The sequence below is a fragment of the Balaenoptera borealis genome (assembly GCF_965194805.1).
Source record: "Balaenoptera borealis genome assembly, chromosome: 8".
Lineage (NCBI taxonomy): Eukaryota > Metazoa > Chordata > Mammalia > Artiodactyla > Balaenopteridae > Balaenoptera > Balaenoptera borealis.
In genome coordinates, this window is record NC_138865.1 from 9,727,067 (window position 1) to 9,746,194 (window position 19,128).

General features: G+C 55.3%; 1 protein-coding gene across 5 annotated transcripts in view; it reads left to right on the forward strand.

Moving 5' to 3' along the window:
• Window positions 1-18,247, forward strand: part of KIF13B (kinesin family member 13B) — a 192,235-nt gene extending 173,988 nt beyond the window's left edge. For 3 of the 5 annotated variants that reach the window (XM_082402760.1, XM_082402762.1, XM_082402763.1), the window contains 3 exons: window positions 6,011-6,073; window positions 9,671-10,553; window positions 14,372-18,247. In XM_082402760.1, the coding sequence (XP_082258886.1) occupies window positions 6,011-6,073; window positions 9,671-10,553; window positions 14,372-14,637 (1,212 nt within the window). In that variant the 3' untranslated portion in view covers window positions 14,638-18,247. The remainder of the gene's footprint in view (window positions 1-6,010; window positions 6,074-9,670; window positions 10,554-14,371) is intronic. The other 2 variants (XM_082402761.1, XM_082402764.1) reach the window with 1 other exon arrangement.
• The last annotated feature ends 881 nt before the right edge of the window (window positions 18,248-19,128 follow it).

Below are 19,128 nucleotides of genomic sequence, written 5' to 3' on the forward strand. Positions count from 1 at the left end.
CCTCTGGAAAGCCAGAGTGCAGGTCCTAAGGCTGCTCATGAGCCCAGGCTGCTGCCGGGTTGGGTCCGAGGGCACCCCCTCCGCGGTGGCTGGAGCGCCTGTGCCTGCACCCGTGGGGGGGGCACTGCCAGCTCTCCCTGATGCTGCCAGCCTCACCACCCTGCCTCTGATGAACATAACCTTTAAAAATTTGTTTATATTGATTAGGCTATTGCTGATTCTTGATCTTTAGTAATTGTACGTGTCTGATTTTATCTAATGTTTATTACTGTACCAGAACATATTCAAAGATGAGGGGAAGTATCTTGTTTATGTGCACTGCCCCAGCTCAGTGGTGTTCCTTATATTTTTCTCACTTTAGCAGCACGAATATCAAAGGTTAGCTATTGAGTATTTAAGGCAAAAATAAATCTTACATCTCTTGTTGTATTTTCCTATGCTTGGATTAAAGTGGTTGGTTAGAGTTGTAAAAAAAAAAAAAAAAAAAAAAAAAAAGACTTAGAGGATCATATTCACTTAGGAACCATTAGAAAATGACATGTAAGAATTTATCAAAATCAGGGTAAGGGGTGATTATTAGGAAAGGTTCATTTTCAAATAAGAAAAAAATACATCAGAAAGTTTAATTTTTTTTGAACAAAGTGATGATCTTTTGCTTCAGCTGATATCTCTTCTGCCCTCTACCTACCCCTATGCCCAAATTTTGGAATTTGATAGGATTTTGATAGGATTTTTCCAAATCCTATCTAACTGTACAATTCAGCCTTCATGTCACTTAAGTAATTCATTCGTTCACTTATTTACCTGTTTATTCATTCAACAAACATTAAGTTCCTGTTTATGGATGAGATGAATGAGACATAACCCCTACCCTGCAGAGAGCTCGCAGTCGAGAGGGGCTCCCGTCGAGACACATCGACAGATAAATAGGACGATGTTGTAGGTGCTGAATGTATGTGTCGGGGGTGACACAGTGAAGGCGGCATTTTGCCCGCAGTTTGAGGAAGAGTAGATGTTGCTTGAGCTGAGACTTAAAGATGACTAGGTCTTCACCAGGTGGAATGTGATACCCTAGGGGAAGGGACAGCGCGAGGACGGCGTGTTCAGCGCAGAGTGGGTTAGCATGCCAAGCAAGGGAAGTGCAACCTCGTGAGAGGTGAGGTTCTCTCAAGTCATGCCAAGGACTTAAGACTTTATTCTGGGGCAAGGAGGTCTCCAAATTAGCTTTTATGCCTAGTTATGAAATTCTGAGCCAGTCTGCTCTGTTTTCATTCAGGTGGCATGTGAAAGCCAGAGTTTAGTAAATGACGAGGTATGGTATGAGAAGTGTGACCATCACCTTTTCCCCGAAATGCTTCGGAGCAACCCTCTGCCTGTCACCTGCCCATCTGCTAGGTTTGAGCCACCCTCGGGACAGCACGATGGCAGGTTCAGCTGGCCTCCAGGCCACAGTCCCTTTCCATCCCTGTCACTGACCCCCCTGGGCAGTCTGCATGCATTTAACTGTTAGGTAAGTGCCTCTGAGCCTTGGTTTCTGTAGTGTGAAATGTAGATAATTATCCTTATATTCGTGAGCCTCGTGGGACTTCTTAATATTTATAGCTGCAAAATACTTTGCAGTCATTTTTATTAATAGTTACCAGATGTGTCGTAAGGATTAATGAACTTATGATCTGCAGTGTTTTGAGCTCTTGAGATCGGAGGCAACCGCCTGCGCGGGGGATATGTAAAAGAGCATTAAAGTGCAAGCAGTACCATTTGGAAATGTGAGCTGTTCCGTGTGAAGGACAAATGACACACTGAAGATTTCAGTGCACTTTGTAGGTATTTTTGGTACCCTTACTAAGGTTGCTAAATTCACCAAAGGCCATGGCCAAATACAGAAGGCTGGTACCCCCTGCCTCTCACCCCTCCCCGCCATGATCGTGCACAGGCACAGGTGCGTGTGCATGCTGTTTCTGCTGAGGCCACCGTCACCCTTGCCGTGTCGTCCCTTCTTCCTGGGCAGCATCTTTCGCTCTCCCCCCAGGTGTTTCCAGGTGTTCAGGAGTCTCCTTCATATCTCTAAATTTTCATTTCTCTTTCCTTTTCCTTTTACCATCCAAGTGCAGGCTCTTATATTATTGGCTCTCCGCTGAACCATTGAAGCAGCCGCTTAATTGATCTCTCCAAGTTTTCTCTCTACCCTATTTAGGGATAATCTTCTGTAAGCCTAGTTCTTATGGCCGCTTCATTCAGTACCTTTGGTGGTTCTTCATTGCCTGTGAAAATCCACCATAAATTTACATACAAGGCCTCCTCCACATACCCTAACCTCCATTGCCTCTGCCCAGCACTGGTCAGTCTAGATCATTCTCTCTCTCCCAAGACCTCCTGGAAGGTTGAGTAGCTTTTCCTGGGCAGGGAAGTGAGAGGAGGGAACACTGCCAGACACAAAGGGTAGCCTGCCTTTGTCACGCCGCTCTCCGTGTTCGAGGTGTCCCTCAGCTGTGGGAAAAGCCATTCCGTCTTGAAGCCCTGTCTCAAAGTGAAATCACCCTCATGGAGGTGTTCTAGGCCTGGTGAACAGAATCTCCTTTGAAACTGTCATTCTGATAGCTATCATTTTCCTTGACGTTTTTGTTATTTGCATACCGTCCTTCCCCCAAACTGGATTGCCGCCTTGTTGAGAGTGAGCCCGTATTCTTCAGGTCTTTGTGTTCCCACAGCGCTATTGCAATGCCTTGTACGCCTGAGACCTGAGTCCTTGTTGAGCTAAGTTTATACATTGAAGCAGAGCCCCAGTTAAGTTCATCATGTAGGGCAGTATTATGGGAAAATTTGAAATATACAGAAGTAGAGTGAATATTAGAGTGAATCCCTAGGTACCCAGCGCCTAGCTTCCATAGAAACCGGTACGCAGCCAGTCTTGTATGTCTGTGCCCCTACCCTCTTGAGCATGTGCCTTGCTGGAGAAGTGTCTACCTGTGGTCGTCTCTTGTCCAGAGTTGGTATTTGACAACCACTGCTACCTAGCACCCCTCGGAGGGGACACCCCGAAGTTGCCAGTGTGTGAAGCGAAGTGGGTGCGGTCAAAGTACGTGAAGTTGCACTCAGGACCCACTCAGACCTGATGTGACCTTATTGTTGACACGGTTTTCAGCCATTTCAGGTGTGTCTAATCATCCAGTGCCCTGGTTCTCACGTCATCTGAATGCTGGGGGTTGGGCAGGCATCTCTATGGAGCAGATCTGTTGCCTGATCAAGAGGTGGTTGTTGAGAGTGAGTGATGGTCAGGGCTAGACTCGAAGTCTTCCGCTTAGTTGCCTGGAGCCACAGAGTCTCGGCCAGGGGCCCTGCCCCACCAGGAAGCCCCGTGGGTCCACTGGATTCCAGCATCGCGTCCCAGTCAAGCTGGCCCTTTAATTCATTTCAGCAGATACTTTTCCAAACATTTACTGGATTTTTAAAAATCACTCTGAATCATAAAGAAAAGTGTCAATTATTTTTCCATGCTCCGTTCAGGAGGACAAGAATCTTAGAAAATCTTTCATCCTGGGTGGCTATAGTTCCATTCTTGGTGGGATTTTTACGTTTTTATGCCTTAAGGGAGAATGTTTCACACCAATCTTGTCGGTTTTGAATAAGATCTAACTGAAGAATGCAAGTATTTTGGAGTTCCAGCTTAACAAACTTTTTTCTGCCCTTACTGAGAATTATGCTCTGAACACCTTTCCATTCGTGGGGGACTTCAGACACTATGGGGAAAATAAAAATAAAGGTAGTAGGCCATGTACTGAAGGACTGTAAGACAGGGTGAAGGGTACGTGCTTGAAATGGAGAACCCCTGAAAGGGAGCGGGGAGCAGGGGGCAGGTGCTGTAGGGTGGGAGGGAGTGAGGTGAGCCTGGCGGGGGCGGGGGTCCGTGGCTTTGCTGCCAGCGGCGTCCTCCCTCGTTCTGTTCTGTTGCCTGCTCACACTGGCTCTCTTAAACACACCTCTGACCCTCACTCTCCCTGGCCTTCAACCCCGAGGAACTCCCCAGTGTTTGCAGGGTAGAGTGCGTCTTCTTTTCCTTTATCCCTGGGTCCTCCCATCTGTTTAGCTGGATCTCCTACCATCTCCTATTTAATTGCCTCTCCTCTGTGCCTTTGCTCCAATCCTGTTGCTGGTCCCTCACCTCTACAAAATTAATCCCTTCTAGCAGTTTTCTCCCAAAGGCAGTCCCAGGGCATAATTGGTTGTAGCGGTACCTTTGCTGAAACGCGATTGTTTGGTGTGTGAACACAGCAGGTCGACACCCCCCCCTCAGTGGGCCATCTTGTTGCAGGCGGGCTTTTCTCCCTTCAATTAAGAGTCTGGGCTGCCAAGTAGGAAGCAAGACTTCGGCCGTCAGCCTTCGTGCCTGCAGACTATCCGGGAAGTCGTGACAGCAGAGGCCCCCGGGCCCCCAGGTGCACCAGGGACCTGGGAGGACCTGGAGTGCTCAGGGCCAGAGGAAGGGACCTGGAGGGATCTCTGGGCAACTTAGATTAGATAGTAGATCAGTGAGCCAGCAAGAGAAGAGACACGCGTAACTGCGTGGAAACAAACTCCGACACCCAGTTTTGACTCTCTTCTGTGAGACAGGACTGCGGGTATGTGTTCGTTTTGCCAGGACGGAACCCTCTTAGAGCCCAGCTCTGAGGCGAGGTCCAGACTCGTGCGTCGGAGCAGGCAGGCCTGGGACGGGGCCAGACGTTGGTTGAGAGAATAAAGGCGGATGTGGTGGACCCCGGGCTTCTTCGAGATGACTGCGTCTACTCTGTGCCCTTCCCCACCTGCTGTAGTGGACTCAGCAGCTACCAACTCCTTCACGGTTACCAGCTCTCTCCTTTGACTCCCGTTTTCCTTATCCTAGGGCTTGTTTTTGTTTCTGTTTTTGCTTTTCTTTATTTTTGGCTGCGTTGGGTCTTCATTGCTGCGTGTGGGCTTTCTATAGTTGCGGCGATCAGGGGCTACTCTTTGTTGCGGTGCACGGGCTTCTCATTGCGGTGGCTTCTCTTGTTGCGGAGCACAGGCTCTAGGCGCGTGGGCTTCAGTAGTTGTGGCTTGTGTGCTCAGTAGTTGTGGCTCGCGGGCTCTAGAGCGCAGGCTCAGTAGTTGTGGCGCATGGGCTTAGTTGCTCCGTGGCATGTGGGATCTTCCCAGGGCTCGAACCCATGTCCCCTGCCTTGGCAGGCAGGTTCTTAACCACTGCGCCGCCAGGGAAGCCCCCTAGTTTTTGTCTTTTTTTTTTTTTTTTTAGCTCTCTCTTTTTGTAAATGTTCCTTGAACCACGTGTCCATAAGCAGCCTACTCCGTTCTTGTGATGTCACTTGTGCCCGTTAACTCAGGCTCTCGTCACCTCACCCCTGCTCTGTTGCTGGAGCCTGTGATTTGCCCGCCTCACTCTCGCACTGTTTCTCCAGCCAGCCTGCCCTCCACCAGCAGGTCGGTCTTCTTCGCGTCCCGCCCTCTCTGCCCAGGCGTCGCAGGGGTCCTTACCGTCGCCCGGGAGCTTCAGTTCAGACCCCAGAGCCTCTGCCCACGTCCCTGTCCTGCTGTGCCTCGTGCTCCAGCCACACCGGCTTCCGTCCCCCTTGCTTCCCGTGACGGCACTGCCTGTGATCCTCTCGACCGGGAGTTTCCCGGGCCAGTGAAGTCCTGTAACGCTTGTGTGTAGAGACGCAGCCCTTGGCTGACGTGTGCCGCGCGAGAGCGGAGAGAGCACACCATACACCTTACTGTCTTCAGCACGTGTGTGGTGTTGCCAGCTGGGGACGAGCGGCTGGCTGAGCTCCCGGCTTCTCACGTTCCCTCTGCAGCGTCCCGACCCCAGCCCCGGGCAGGCCTGCTAGGCAGTGACTTGTTAGAATTCCTGCAAGTTGTAAACATTCGCTTCGGGTGGGTCATCCTGACAGCTCTCCCGTCTGTTCAGTTGAAAGCTTCTCTGGTTATTCTGTTCTGCTTCCCCTGATCCCTGTGTCCACCTGTTCCCTTGTTTACTCAGCCCGTGCCTCGAATCATGGTGCAGTCAGCCCTCCCGGATGCCGGGACGCCCAGGACGCTGGAGGTGAGTTAGTCGGGCCTGGCGGCGCCTCTGCTGGCGGCTGCCCCACATACGGCGGGCGGCCCCGATACTGTGACTGTTGAGGCCACACCCGTGGTTTTTTAGTTTAGCATCCCCGTTTTGGTAATTAACTGTAATATAGGTCACCGTCTTCTCCCTCTGTATTTTGCTTGCTACACTTTTCTGTTTTCAACTTGTTAATCATATGATTGCTAAACTGTTAGGTGCTTGACTGCTAATGTAGTCTGTGGCTTTAATAGCCCACTGCTAGGTAGAGGCGATTTCTATAAACAGAACAATCTCCTTATTCCAAGTGTTGACTTAATTCTCAGTTTTACATTTCATTCTGATTCATGATATCAGCGTGACAAGACTGATGCTAAGCTGGGGAGAAAATAGTCTCTTATGATCTCCCACAGATGAACAGCACTTCTGATCTTATGAATAGCAGATCTATTTTCTCCCACTGTGTGTTCATCCTCTTAGGAAATGCTGTATCGTCATAGGAAAATTTTATTTATTAAAACAGTAGGAAAAGAGGCCAAATAATTCGAAAGAAAATTTAGACGTTCAAGAATTTACTACTTTCTGAGCAGCCCTTTTCAATGCAGGCCATCCTTGGTGTTCACGAATTTCACTGAAGATAGAGCTGTGACACCCCCCCCACCCCCCCAGCCCCCTGTGAGTCGGGTTTCTTATTCCTCGGAGGCAGGACTGGGGTCCCAAGGCCGGTGGGGCAGGATGAGACGGAGCCCCTTACGCAAGGGCGCTGCCTTGTGCACTCTGCGCAGCTTTGCTGCACATCCCGCTGGCTCGCTCAGCGTCCCGCTGGCTCGCTTGCGTCCAGGCTTTCGGGCAAAGTGTAACCCAAAGACGCAGGGAGGCTCTCATTCGCATAGCAACTCCAGTCGAGTGGGAGCGGCTGCCGCAGCGCCGAAGCAGAAGGATCTGAGCTGCGCTCGGTCAGCGGGAAAGAACGGGGGTTATCTGGGCTCGCCTTCTGCCGCCTCCCGTCACCTTTTTCTTGTCGCTGTGGATGTGACCTCTGATCCCTGGCTTTTCACTTACCGGAGGCTTTGGGTGAATCCTTTAGCCTCTCTGGCCATGTTGTAAAGCGAGTACTTTCTGGCCCACATCAGAGGATTCAGTAGTGCTGATGAGGTAACAGCAAGGAGCTCTAAGGCACTGTTGCAGGACTGTCCCCTCCTCCGGACGGGCCCAGCTGCCCTTAGCAGACAGCAGATCCGGCAGTGGTGGGTTGAACCCTGGGAGAGTGGGGAACGCAGGCTGTTTAAGGGCCATAGTTATTGTTCAGATTCTAGACTACTGTAATTTTGTTTGTGTATTCTTCCCTGCCCAGTCAGTGATATTAAAACTAAAATAGAAAAGAGTAAATAAAACATGTACAAGTTGCAAAAAAAAAATGATTGAAAGATTGCCTAATCTTTTAGAGTATTTATGCTGGCGACAGTTATTGATCTGTTGGATTTAGTAAATTTTGCAGCCCAGAGATCCATCACAAAAATGGGTTGTTAATCTCAAGAGGTGCTGTTAATTTTGTACCCTGAGAGTGTGCCTTGTGGGGGAAGGAGGGCCTCTGGAGACAGGAATATAAATGACAATTCACGTGAAAATGCACGATTTATCAAATTGCTGAGTTAAGCCAAGTAACTGTAAGAGACTTACAGATCTCAGCTGTTTCCCAGTTCAAATAAATCCTGTATTTCAAATGGAAAATGGCCATTCTTGTAATACAAATAATCTTTCCGTAAATATTGAAAACACACTTCTTTTTCTGAGCAGCACCCATCTCGCCCCCCAACCCACTCCCCGCTCTGTTTCCCGTTCCCTGTCATTGTGCACTGGGAATACAAAGATAATCTGCCACCTTCTCCCAATGGCTTAAGTTATCAAGGCAAGACACCTTAGAGCGCGCCCAGAACCGCAGAGCTCGGCGGAGCCGCGACTGTCATCTTCCCCAGGAGATGGGGCTCTGTGCCTCTCTGCGGGCTCCCTCGGACACGGTGACGTGAGGCGGAGAGGCCAGCGTAGCTCTGGCCTCGCTCAGCCCCTGCTCGCCGGGCTGACTGCTTCTCGGCCTGAGTCCCCCGGGACCAGACGCCCTGCTCTATGACATGGGACCAGCCTTGAGCAGCAGCTTGAGAGACGGCCTCTCGGAGGAAGGGCACAGCCTGCAGGCAGCCTCTGTTCCTCCTCTTCCCCCTGCCTCCCCGCCCGCAAGCCCCAGGGTTGTTGCTTCCCGCCCGAGCTGGTGGAGCTGTGCCCTGGCACTTCCAGATCCTCCAGTGAGACCATCATTTCAGTTTTGCAGGAGGAAAGTGCTCTTCTGGCCTCCAGCGATGCTGTCAGTCTCCCCGTGGAGTCGGTGTTGGGCAGGGGGATCCGTTCACACGGGGGCAGGAGTTCTGAGCCCGAGTGCAGGGAAGTGGGAGGCGCTGGGAGGTGTGCGCCTGCCACGTGCCACGCTCTGTGTGAGGGCCTGGCCTGCCTGCCTTGTACCGCGTCGCCGAGGTGGCCGCCCCGTATGTGTGGTTCCCACCACCAAGCGATTCTGGGACACCAGCTGTGTGTCCTACAGTTAACTCGGCTTCTGACCCCATCTACTTGGAGACAGTGTCAGATGCCACAGGTTGAGGGCTCAGCCCCACAAGACTGTCCCCACTTCAGATGCCAAGTCCAGTGTGCTCCAGATCAGAGGGTCCCATGACCCCTTCCTCAGGTTGAATCAATTTGCTAGAGTGACTCACAGAACTCAGAGAAACATTTTACTTACTAGATTATCTGTTTATTATAAAAGGATGTAACACAGGAACAGCCATCTGGGAGAGATGCGTGGGGGAAGAGTGGGGAGCTTCCACGCCCTCTCTGGGCACAGCGCCCTCCCCAGATCGCCACGCGTTCACCAACCCAGAAGCTCTCCAAACCCTGTCCTTCTGGGTTTTTACGGAGGCCTCATTGTGTAGGCATGGTTGATTCAATCACTGGCCATTGGTGATCAGTTCAGCCTTCAGCCGCTCCCCAGAGGTCAGGGGTGGGATGGAAAGTTCCAATCCTCTAGTCACATGGTTGTTCCCTCTGGCAACCAGCCCCCTTCCTTGGGGGCTTTCCAAAAGTCACCCCGTTAACAAACTCAGATGTGGCTGAAATGGCCTCGTTATGAGTATGGAGAAGCCCTTATTGTTATTACCACTTAGGAAACCCCAAGGGTTTTGGGAGTTCTGTGCCAGGAAACAAGACTAGGACCAACTATGGAACTCTTACTAGAAATCATGCCATCACAGGCAGCCGTTACGACCCGCAGTTTACGGCAAGGAGAGGCGATGAGGGGCACCCGTGGCCGTCTAGCTTAGCCCTCAGTCGCGGCTGGGGCAGCGCCAGCGCGGAGCCTTGTCGGCCTGCGTGTCTGGTTCGCGGAGGTCGCACGAGAACAGGGGAACTGAGGTGGGAACCGGGTCCGCCCTGCTGCGCGGCTGCGCTTGTCCCACCGTGGGAGCTGTCATGTCCCCGCTGACAACAGCATTGGTCTCCAGGCTTTGGGGAGCGGACGCCTAACTGTGAACTCTCCCCTCCCTGCTCCAGGCTCAGCGAGAGAGCGCGGGGCTGCGCGGGGCCCCCGACGTGCCCGTGGCCTCGCCGGCCGCCCCCTCGCCCAAGACCTGCGACGGGCCCCCGAGACCCGCGCCCACCTCCCCGGCCCCTGAGGGCGCGGACGGGCCGCCCAGCCCCCTGAGCGAGGCGTCCAGCGGCTACTTCTCGCACAGCGTCTCCAGCGCCACCCTGTCGGACGCCTGCGGCCCCGGCCTGGATGCTGCGGCGTCGCCCCCGCCCGGCCCCGGCCCGGCCACCCCCGAGCCCGAGCCCCCGGCCGCGCCCGTCACGTCCCGCGCCCTGCCCGGCCCGGCGGAGCGGATGGCACCGGGAGACGGCGCGGCCGCGGCCCCCGTCGGGGCTGCAGCGGTGAAGCGGGACGAGGCGGCAGGCCCCCTCGCGCCTGACCGGCGGGGCAGGAGTGACCCTGCCGCCGCCCCCCAGAAAACGGAGAGCCCCCAGCCCCAGGCGAAGCCGGCCGCCGGCCCAGGGCCCGACGTCTCCAGGCCGCCGCCGCCTGCTGACCCCCGGTGCCAGCCGCCCGCTCCAGCCCCTCCCTTCAGGATCCAGAAGGTGCGGACCTCGGAGCTGAAGTCATTCACACGCATACTCGGCGGGGACCCCGGCGGCCCCTTGGGGAGTGAGGAGGACCCGCTGGCCTCAGGGGGCCCGGGCGACGGCAGCGCTGGGGCACAGGCCCCGGTAAGGTTGGAAGTCTCCTCGGATTCTGAAGAAGCCAGTGAGGTCCCAGAGTGGCTCAGAGAGGGAGAATATGTGACCGTGGGCCCCAACAAGACGGGCGTCGTGAGATACGTGGGGCCCACTGACTTCCAGGAGGGCACGTGGGTCGGAGTGGAGCTAGACTTACCTACAGGTGAGTGCTGCTGCTTTGGGACAGGTTCCGGGTCCCCGGGGCGACTCACTGTGCCCACCGTTGTCTGGCAGAAAAGGGCCGGCCCTGCCCCGCACTGCCCAGCGCCTGCTGTGTGCCCTTGGGCACATCGTTCACGTCTCTGAGCCCCTGGGTCGCCCCTTTCCAAAATGAGCAATTTTCTCTAGATAGGAGTTTCCTAAGCGTTTTCAGAGTCAGATTCTCTCGCTTTTATTTTCAATCTGCAGAAATTTCTCAGAAACCAAAGACCTTAATTGAAAGCTACTGTTGATTTGGTAGTGAATTTAAATCCTGATTTTTCTTTTTTAAGTCACAGAAGCGTCTGCATTTCAACTGTCACAGCAGCTCTGTCTGCTGTGCTTGCTCAGGTTACAAAAACCAATGCCCATGTGGAGCTTCAGATGCCTCAGGTGTTCCTAAGACACCCCAAGGCTCCTGGGCCCCCAGGGGGAGGACAGAAGGCGAGATGATCGAAGAGCCTTGTGGGCTCACCAGTCTCTCAAGTCTCCTTATAGAATGGCCTGCCTCCAAGCCAAGAGATCATCATTTCAGAAAAACTGAGGGCAGGGCTTAAGGAAATATATACTTTGTCCTGCCAATTATTTATTTATTTATTCTTTTAAATTTATTTTTGCACGTGTCCGGTCTTCGTTACTACGCACGGCCTTTCTCTAGTTGCGGCGAGCGGGGGCTACTTTTCGTTGTGGTGCGCGGGCTTCTCATTGCGGTGGCTTCTCTTGTTGCGGAGCACGGGCTCTAGGCGCACGGGCTTCAGTAGTTGCAGCGCATGGGCTCAGTAGTTGTGGCTCGCGGGCTCTAGAGCTCAGGCTCAGTAGTTGTGGCGTACGGGCTTAGTTGCTCCGTGGCATGTGGGATCTTCCCGGACCAGGGCTTGAACCCGTGTCACCTGCATTGGCAGGCGGATTCTTAACCACTGCACCACCAGGGAAGTCCCCCAGTTTTTTTTTTTTTAAATTGAGGTATAGTTGATTTACAATTTTAGCTTCCAGTGCACGACATAGTGATTCAAAATTTATATAGATTGCACTCCACTTAAAGTTATTATAAAACATTGGCTATATTCCCTGTGCCGTATAATATGTCCTTGTAGCCTATTTATTTTATACATAGTAGTCTGTACCTCTTAACCCCCTACCTCTGTCTTGCTCCTCCTGCTTTCCCTCTCTCTGACTGGTAACCATTAGTTTGTTCTCTATATTTGTGAGTCTGCTTCTGTTTTGTTATATTCATTCATTTGTTTTGTTTTTTAGATTCCACATGTAAGTGGTAACATACAGTATTTGTCGTTCTCTGTCTGACTTAGTTCACTTAGCATAATGCCCTGTAGGTTCATCCAGGTTGTAGCAAATGGCCTGCAGATTCTTTTTTTTTTTTAAACAGCTTTATTGTGATGCAATTTACATACCAAAAAATCCACCTGTTTAAAGTGTACAATTCAGTGGTTCTTAGTATATTTCCAGAGTTGTACAACCTAATTTTAGAATGGGGGGCTTCCCTGGTGGCGCAGTGGTTGAGAGTCTGCCTGCCATTCCAGGGGACGCGGGTTCGAGCCCTGGTCTGGAAGGATTCCCACATGCCGCGAAGCAAATGGGCCCGTGAGCCACAATTGCTGAGCCTGCGCGTCTGGAGCCTGTGCTCCGCAGCGGGAGAGGCCGCGATGGTGAGAGGCCCGCGCATCATGATGAAGAGTGGCCCCCACTTGCCGCAACTAGGGAAGGCCCTCGCACAGAAACGAAGATCCAGCACAGCCATAAATAAATAAATAAAGCACACTTAGTATAGTGTAATAAAAAAAAAAAAAAAGATTAGAATGGGTTTATCACCCCAAAAAGAAGCCACATATCAATTAGCAAGACACTACCCTCCCCAAGCCCCAGGTGACCATTAATCTACTTTTTGTCTAAATTGATATGAAAGGTCCTAATCTGGACTTTCACATAAATGGAGCCATAAATACCCGGCCTCTCGTGACTGGCTTATTTCACTTCCCGAGTTTCCCAGGCTTAGCCAGTTGTGGTCTGTGTCAGCACTTCATTCCTTTCTACGGCCAATACTGTCCCACTGTAGGGATTTTCCACACGTTGTTCATCCACTTGGCAGTTGATGGACGTTTGGGTAGCTTCCACTTTTTGGCCGTTGTGAGTAAGGCTGCGGGGAATACTCGTGTGTACGTTTTTGTGTGGACACACTCATTTCTCTTGAGGAGATACGGTGGGGAGTTCACTCTGTGTCTAGCACGCTGAGCTCGGCCGGCCTGATTGCCTTTCTCCCTCCCAGCAGCGTGTCCCAGGGTGGGGCAGCCGCTCCCTGAGCTGAGGCTTGGAGGCTGTGGACATGGGCTTTAGCAGAGCTTGTGTGGCCTGCTGGGTGTCGCCAGTGAGGAGCAGGGGGGAGGGCGTCGAGGAGGTGCCCTTTGGTCCAGCAGAGTGAGGGCTGGGGGAGGGGGCTCAGTGAACCCCAGGCCCCAGTGACTGTCTCTCAGCCCCTAGGCTCAGCTGTGAAATCACTGTCTTTAAAGATAATTTTGGCCAAGAATGTCATAAAATGGAAGAGGTAGAAGACTAGTGCAGCACAGGCTGGAATATTTTTTAAACTCCGTTTCTGCTGAAATGCAAAGGGGAATTGGGAAAGACATTTCGATCTGTAATTGAGCCTCAAGAATTAAAGGGGGATTAGCGAACAGACGAATTCATCCAGCAAATAAATACTAAGCACCTACTGTGTTCCAGTCCCTGTCCTGGATTTCGAGGACACCTTGGTGAGCAAAACGAAGTTCTGGTTTCCCCGGACTTACGTTTTAGAGGGAAGAGAACTGCCGAGTAAACAAACCAAGTGTGATAGTAGTGAGTGCTGTGAGGAGAGCAGGGAGAGCGCGTGCTCCCGAGGAAGCAGAGTTCCGGCAGGAGGGGGCACTGGGCGTGCGGGGTGGGTGCCCGGTAGAGAAGGGCAGTCAGAGGGCCGCCTCGGGCTGGACATGCAGCTAAGAGGCATCAGGGCTCTCGGAGGGCAGGCTGGGCGGGCGAGCCTCCAAGGGACAGGGCAGGGCCACACACAGGCCCCCGCCTTCGAGAGGGAGGCAGGAGGGGAGAGCGACAGGTCACCTGTGAGGTATGTCGAGAGGTGGACCGAGTGACTCCTGCTGCCCTTGAGAGGAGCTGGTGGCGGGTGGGCCTGTTTGAGAGGGAGGAAGGGAGGAGGCAGGCTGCAGGGTGCAGGCCGTGAGTGTGGACAACTCATGATTGCTTTGCTGCAGAGATCACGTTCCCCAGCAACCCATCACCGTGGGCTGTGGACACTTAGGGATCAGCTCCCACCTTCCCCCCCACCCAGTGCTGTCCTTCACCTTAAAGCATTTTTTGTTTGCTTTTACCAAGGAGACATCTTCTCCCATCTTGACACACCAGGCGTGACCTCTCACTAGCTACAGTTTGGTAATTTGCCAGTTTCCACCTAATAGATTTAGGGAAAATAATCGTTCCACTCACGACATCCATCCTAGGTTTGCATCTTGACTGTCCAGACTGACAGCGGTTGGTGCCGAGGGCGGGGCGAGCGGGCGGGCTCTGCCTTGGTGGCACGTGGGCGTCAGAAGTGACAGGCCCTGGCCGTGCTGGAGGCCACCGGGATGTGTCCGCAGCGACCACCTCTGCTGCTGCTCGGGAGGCACTGCCCCGGCCCCGCTCCTTCAACGGGGACTGGCTGCGCGGGCTTGGGCGCACGGGGGTCCCACGGGCCGGGGAGACACCTCCACGTCTTCCTTCCTTCCTTCCTTCCCGCAGGTAAGAACGACGGCTCCATCGGCGGGAAGCAGTACTTCAAGTGCAACCCCGGCTACGGGCTGCTGGTGAGGCCGGGCCGCGTGCGCAGGGCGGTGTGCGCGGGGCGGCGGCGCAGCGCGGGGCTCCGGCCGCAAGGCGCCCCCGAGTCCCGCAGGAGCGGCGCGCTCTCTGGCTCCGCCACCAACCTGGCCTCGCTGACGGCGGCGCTGGCCAAGGCCGAGGGCGCCCCCGGGAACCCGGAGAACCGCAAGTCCTGGGCCAGCTGAGCGGCGGGGTGGCCGCCTCCTGTCCTTCCTGGGCGACGGACAGAGGGCGCGGGGCCCCTCCGAGCCTTTGCGGGAACAGCCCCGGGCGGGCCCTCCAGCCCCTCTCCGTGGGGACAGGCCGGGAATGCTTTCTGCCCGTCGCGGGGCTGGTGACCTCTCCCTGTTTCTCCCTCTCCCCAGAGAGTGAGGCGGCGTCGCAGCGGGGCCGCGGGTGGAAGGTTCTAGGAGCCCAGCGTGGTCCCGGATTGTGGAGAGCGGGGTTTCGCCGTCTTCCTGGGCCTGGGGCCGCCCCGACTGCGGCCGCTGTGGCTCTTTTTTCTGTGCTGGTGACCCCATCAACCTCTTAATTTAAAGCATAATCGTTACTCGTGCCTTTTCCTCCCGCGGAGGCGCCTCGCACCCGCGTAGCCCCCAGCACCCCTCCCCACGTCAAGTGCCTGGGGCCCTGGGCCTGCCCCCTCCCGCCTTTCCCTCTTCCTTTCCACGGGGTTTCTTAGAGCTTTCTTTGTGGGTGTTTTAGGGTCTTTATACCCAGGAAGTTTTTTCTCTTTGCCATTTATTCCCTTAACAGAGTTCTTGGAATATATTTATTATATTTATTTTTTCAAAATCCGAAATTGTTCTCGAGCCACAATCATCCTCCCGGTGTGAGTGCCCAGGGCCTGCCTTGCGTCGCCAGCCTCTGTGGCCGCTCGGGAGCTGCCAGCCTCCTGCCTCGGGTGGGCTTCCCGGAGGACGCTGCTCCTCCTCGTGTCCTTTATCGCAGAAACACAAGTGGCCTTACTCTAAGCTGACAGTGAAAACTTGGAGAATTCTGTTGTGCTTCTGTGGTCAGTGACAAAGTCGGTCAGAGGCATCGTGGCCTTGATGCTGTTTTGGTTCTGGGAGGGTCCTTAGACCAGCTCAGCTTTGTGGCGGTTCTGTGCCCTGAGGCCCGCCCAGCCTGGGGCTGCAGCCTGGCAGGCGGAGGGAGAGCTGCCCACCCCGCTGCCGGCGGGGTTTATCCCTGGGAGCCTCGCAGAGCCACAGGCCAGGCCGGCCCGGATGGCGCTGGGGACGGCGTGAATCATCCCAGAGCATCGCCTGGCCCCGCCAGGACAGCCCTGGTCCAGAGCCCTTTCTCCACCGGTGCCTCTGGTATTACCAGGGTGGTGGCCCAGTGACCTGGTGCCCCAGGTCTGTGGCGGGCCACCACTTGTACTCCCTCCTGTCCTCAGCTGGCTTTCCGAGGGACACCTGCCGGCCGTGTCCCTGAATTAAGCGCTCCCAACTCTGTGCCAGCTCTTCTGCGGAAGCTCCTTGCCCGCACGGAAGGAAGCTCTCCTTCAGGCCTGTTTTCAGTGCGAGGTTCTCCTCCGTGGATGCCAGCACCACCGCTCCCTGGGAGGGCGGCTCTCGCTCCCAGAGCCTCAGGTGACCTGCCCGGGGGCAGAAAGTCCGCACCCGGCGCATTGGAGAGAAGACGCCATAGAAATGGGTGGTTTGGGTGTTTGTGACCCTCATTTACGGAGCCAAGTACTTGCTGGGGCCCATCTGCCCTGTGACGGGCGTCGCAACCTTGCAGAACGGGCTTGGGACCGTCAGTCGGGGGATGTGAAGGGTTGGGCTCTTTCTGTCGTCAGTTGAGTTGAAGTGGAAGAGATGACAGCCGAGTCACTGCCCTGAGCAGGTTTTTGGCCGGAGCTCGCGGGGGGCCAGGAGGAGCCCTGTTGTCTGGAGAGGCCTCAGGCGCCCTTCCCCTTCTCCCGGCCTCCCCTCCGCCTCCTCCCGGGGCCTGCTTTTCAGACGTCCCCAGTTCCGCCTGCCTGAGAGTGTCCCACCAGCCCTGCCCAGCATCTCTGCCCCCAGGGAAGCAGCGTTTCCTTAGAGCCCTTGACTTTGTGTTGCCGGGACTGGGGGCAGTGGCCAGAGCCCGTTGTGTGCAGAAGTGGTGCTTTCTCCTGGGAGGAAAGCACTGTGGCTGCTCTCGAGTCTGTAGCTCCCAGCTTGCCTGGGGTTTTCTCAGAATGAATCGGGTTTGGGCCTGTGCTGGTGGCATTAGAGAGGCCACGTCGTCCCGTCGGCGTTCCTGGTGAGCTCTTCCCGCGGCCAGAGAGCAACACGCGGGCCGCCCTGGGCATCCTCATCTGTCAGCACTGCTGGCAGAAGGCAGCTGCTGGCCTGGCTCTCCTGACCCAGCTCTGGGCCCTGGTTGGCCCGGGACCCTGGAGGGCAGTGAGGCGGCCCCTGGAAGAGCAGAGCAGGGCGTGGGGGCCGTGCTGGGTCCTCGCAGGGGTACGGGGCTGGCAGTCCCGACCCCCGCCCTCTGGCTCCATGACCCGCACATCCCTTTGGGCCGCTGTGTTGGTGGGTGGAGCGGGGGCTCCCGGGACGCTCTCGGCCTCTCTCTCGCTGCCGCCGGCTTCCTGGGCGGCTCGGGGCGGGGGGACCGTCCTGCTCCCGGGTGGTGAAGGAAGCCCGCCCTGCTCCTTGGTGCAGACTCGTGTTAGCTTGTGAATGGAAGAGCTGCGGTCCCTAAAGCCAGGAGCCGGGCAGTCCCCGCACCCTGAGTTATTGGGCGGAGGGCGGAGGGTGGAGGGACTCCCCCTTCCCTGCGTCTTCTGTCCTCGCCTTACTAACACACAGACCTAATTTTCAATAAATGTCAGCATTAGGATCCCTGATGCGGTTCCCAGCAGGTCAGGTTCCGGGATTTAGTAAGACAGCAGGAGCGGCGGCTGCGTGGCGCTCGGGAGGGACCGTTCGTCTGTGGCTCCCAGCCGCGCGAGGACAGGTCAAGGCCGGGTGGGAGCCCTCCTGGCTTCTGCCTCCTGCTCTGTACACACACGGTCACTGGCCCGGACCCCAGAGGACTGCGGGAGGCAGTGCGGGGGGCTGTCCCCCATGCCCGGCCTGGCCGGAGGGAGTAGGAGGGCAAGAGAACCTGGCGGGGGGCTGGGGTGGCCGGCCAGCGGGTCAGGCCCCTGTGCGTGGTGAGCTGTGAGCGGGCCCCTTGCAGAGCCGGAAAGGCCTAGGAGGTGTTCAGACCCTCACAACCCCCCAGCCCCCGTTACTTCCTCCTCTTGGATTAAAGTTCCCCGTCTGTGAAACTGACCAGGCGGCCACGGGTGCATATTTTCTCGGCTACGATGAGCCACACTTGCCCGAGGCCTGCCTGCTCTCACACGCCGCCAGCTCCCAGGATCACCGCCCCGCCTGTCTGTCTGTCGCTCCTCAGATGGACAGACATCTCTCCGGGATGGGTTGTGCGGCCTGAGACCCTTGACTCCACTGCCCCCATTGTCCCCATGTGCACCCTTCTCTCGGAGGAATCCTTCATGCCTTCTGCGTGCTGCTGACTAATCGTGCTGGGAGAGTCTTGGAGCAGCTCTGTGCGTGGAGTTCTGTAAATATGATGGGTTCACATAAAGGAGTGATTTTGTTTGGGAGACTGTATTGATTTGCTACACATGAAATGGGAGTTAAGAAAAATCCAAAGACTCTGTAATGAATTGTAAAGACTTAATGATTTGTACTGTATAATGAACTAAACCTCTGTAATTTTGTACCGTATACGCCTTTCCGTCACGTGACCAACAGCCTCTAAATAAAACCATTTGGTCTCCGGCCTGCGTCTGGTCGTCTGCTTGCCTTCCTCTCCCCGACCCTGAGGCAGGGGTGTTTGGGCTCATTCCAGGCTGTCCCACAGGCAGCTGTGACCTGGTTCCGAGTGATCAGGGCGGGGCTTTTCAGGGCTGAGACTAGAAGAGAGAGGTTCAGGGCAGCAGCGGGTCCCCTGAGCACACCTCCACAGCCCAGCGCTCTTTGTGATTTGGTTCCGCGGCCAGTGGGTTGAGATCTTTTTCAGGAGCCAAGGACCAACAAAGTTTTTGATGGCCTTACATTCAAGGTAATCGGAGCTTCTGGGCTACCCAGCCGGGAGACCGCTTCTCTGGAACAGGGGTGTCCCAGCTCTCACGCCTCAGCTCCACTGTGCACCTTGACCTGCATGCTGGGCCCCATGTCAGACGCCGCGTCTGGGGAGCAGAGGACTTCTTTCCACTGCTGCGCAGGTGAGTGGACCCTCGAAGGTTCTGCAACGAGATGTTTTGGGGAGGAGGATTATGGCTGTGGACACTGGCGGATCCAGTCCCCACAGGCTGTGAAGCCCGATGGCAGCATTTGTTGGGCCCTGCTTGCCCCTGAGGCCAACATCCTGAGGACGTGGCACCCAGCTGTAGCCCAGCGTGGGCTCGAACCGGCGCCAGGGAGAGAAGCAGGCCTCCCGAGATGGCCTGCAGGGTCCTGCTCGTGGTCCAGGAGCCCAGCCCACACCCGCGAGGACGCTGGTGGCCCTGCATTGGTGAATCACTCCGCCTGCGCCTGCTATAAAAGGTACTTGCAAACGTAGGGCTGCAGCCACGGGGAGGGCTGATTAGAGGTGGCCACCAGTCAGAGCACGTCTTGGCGGGACTTGTTTGTATTCCTAAGTGCCTGAGACTTGTTCTCAGA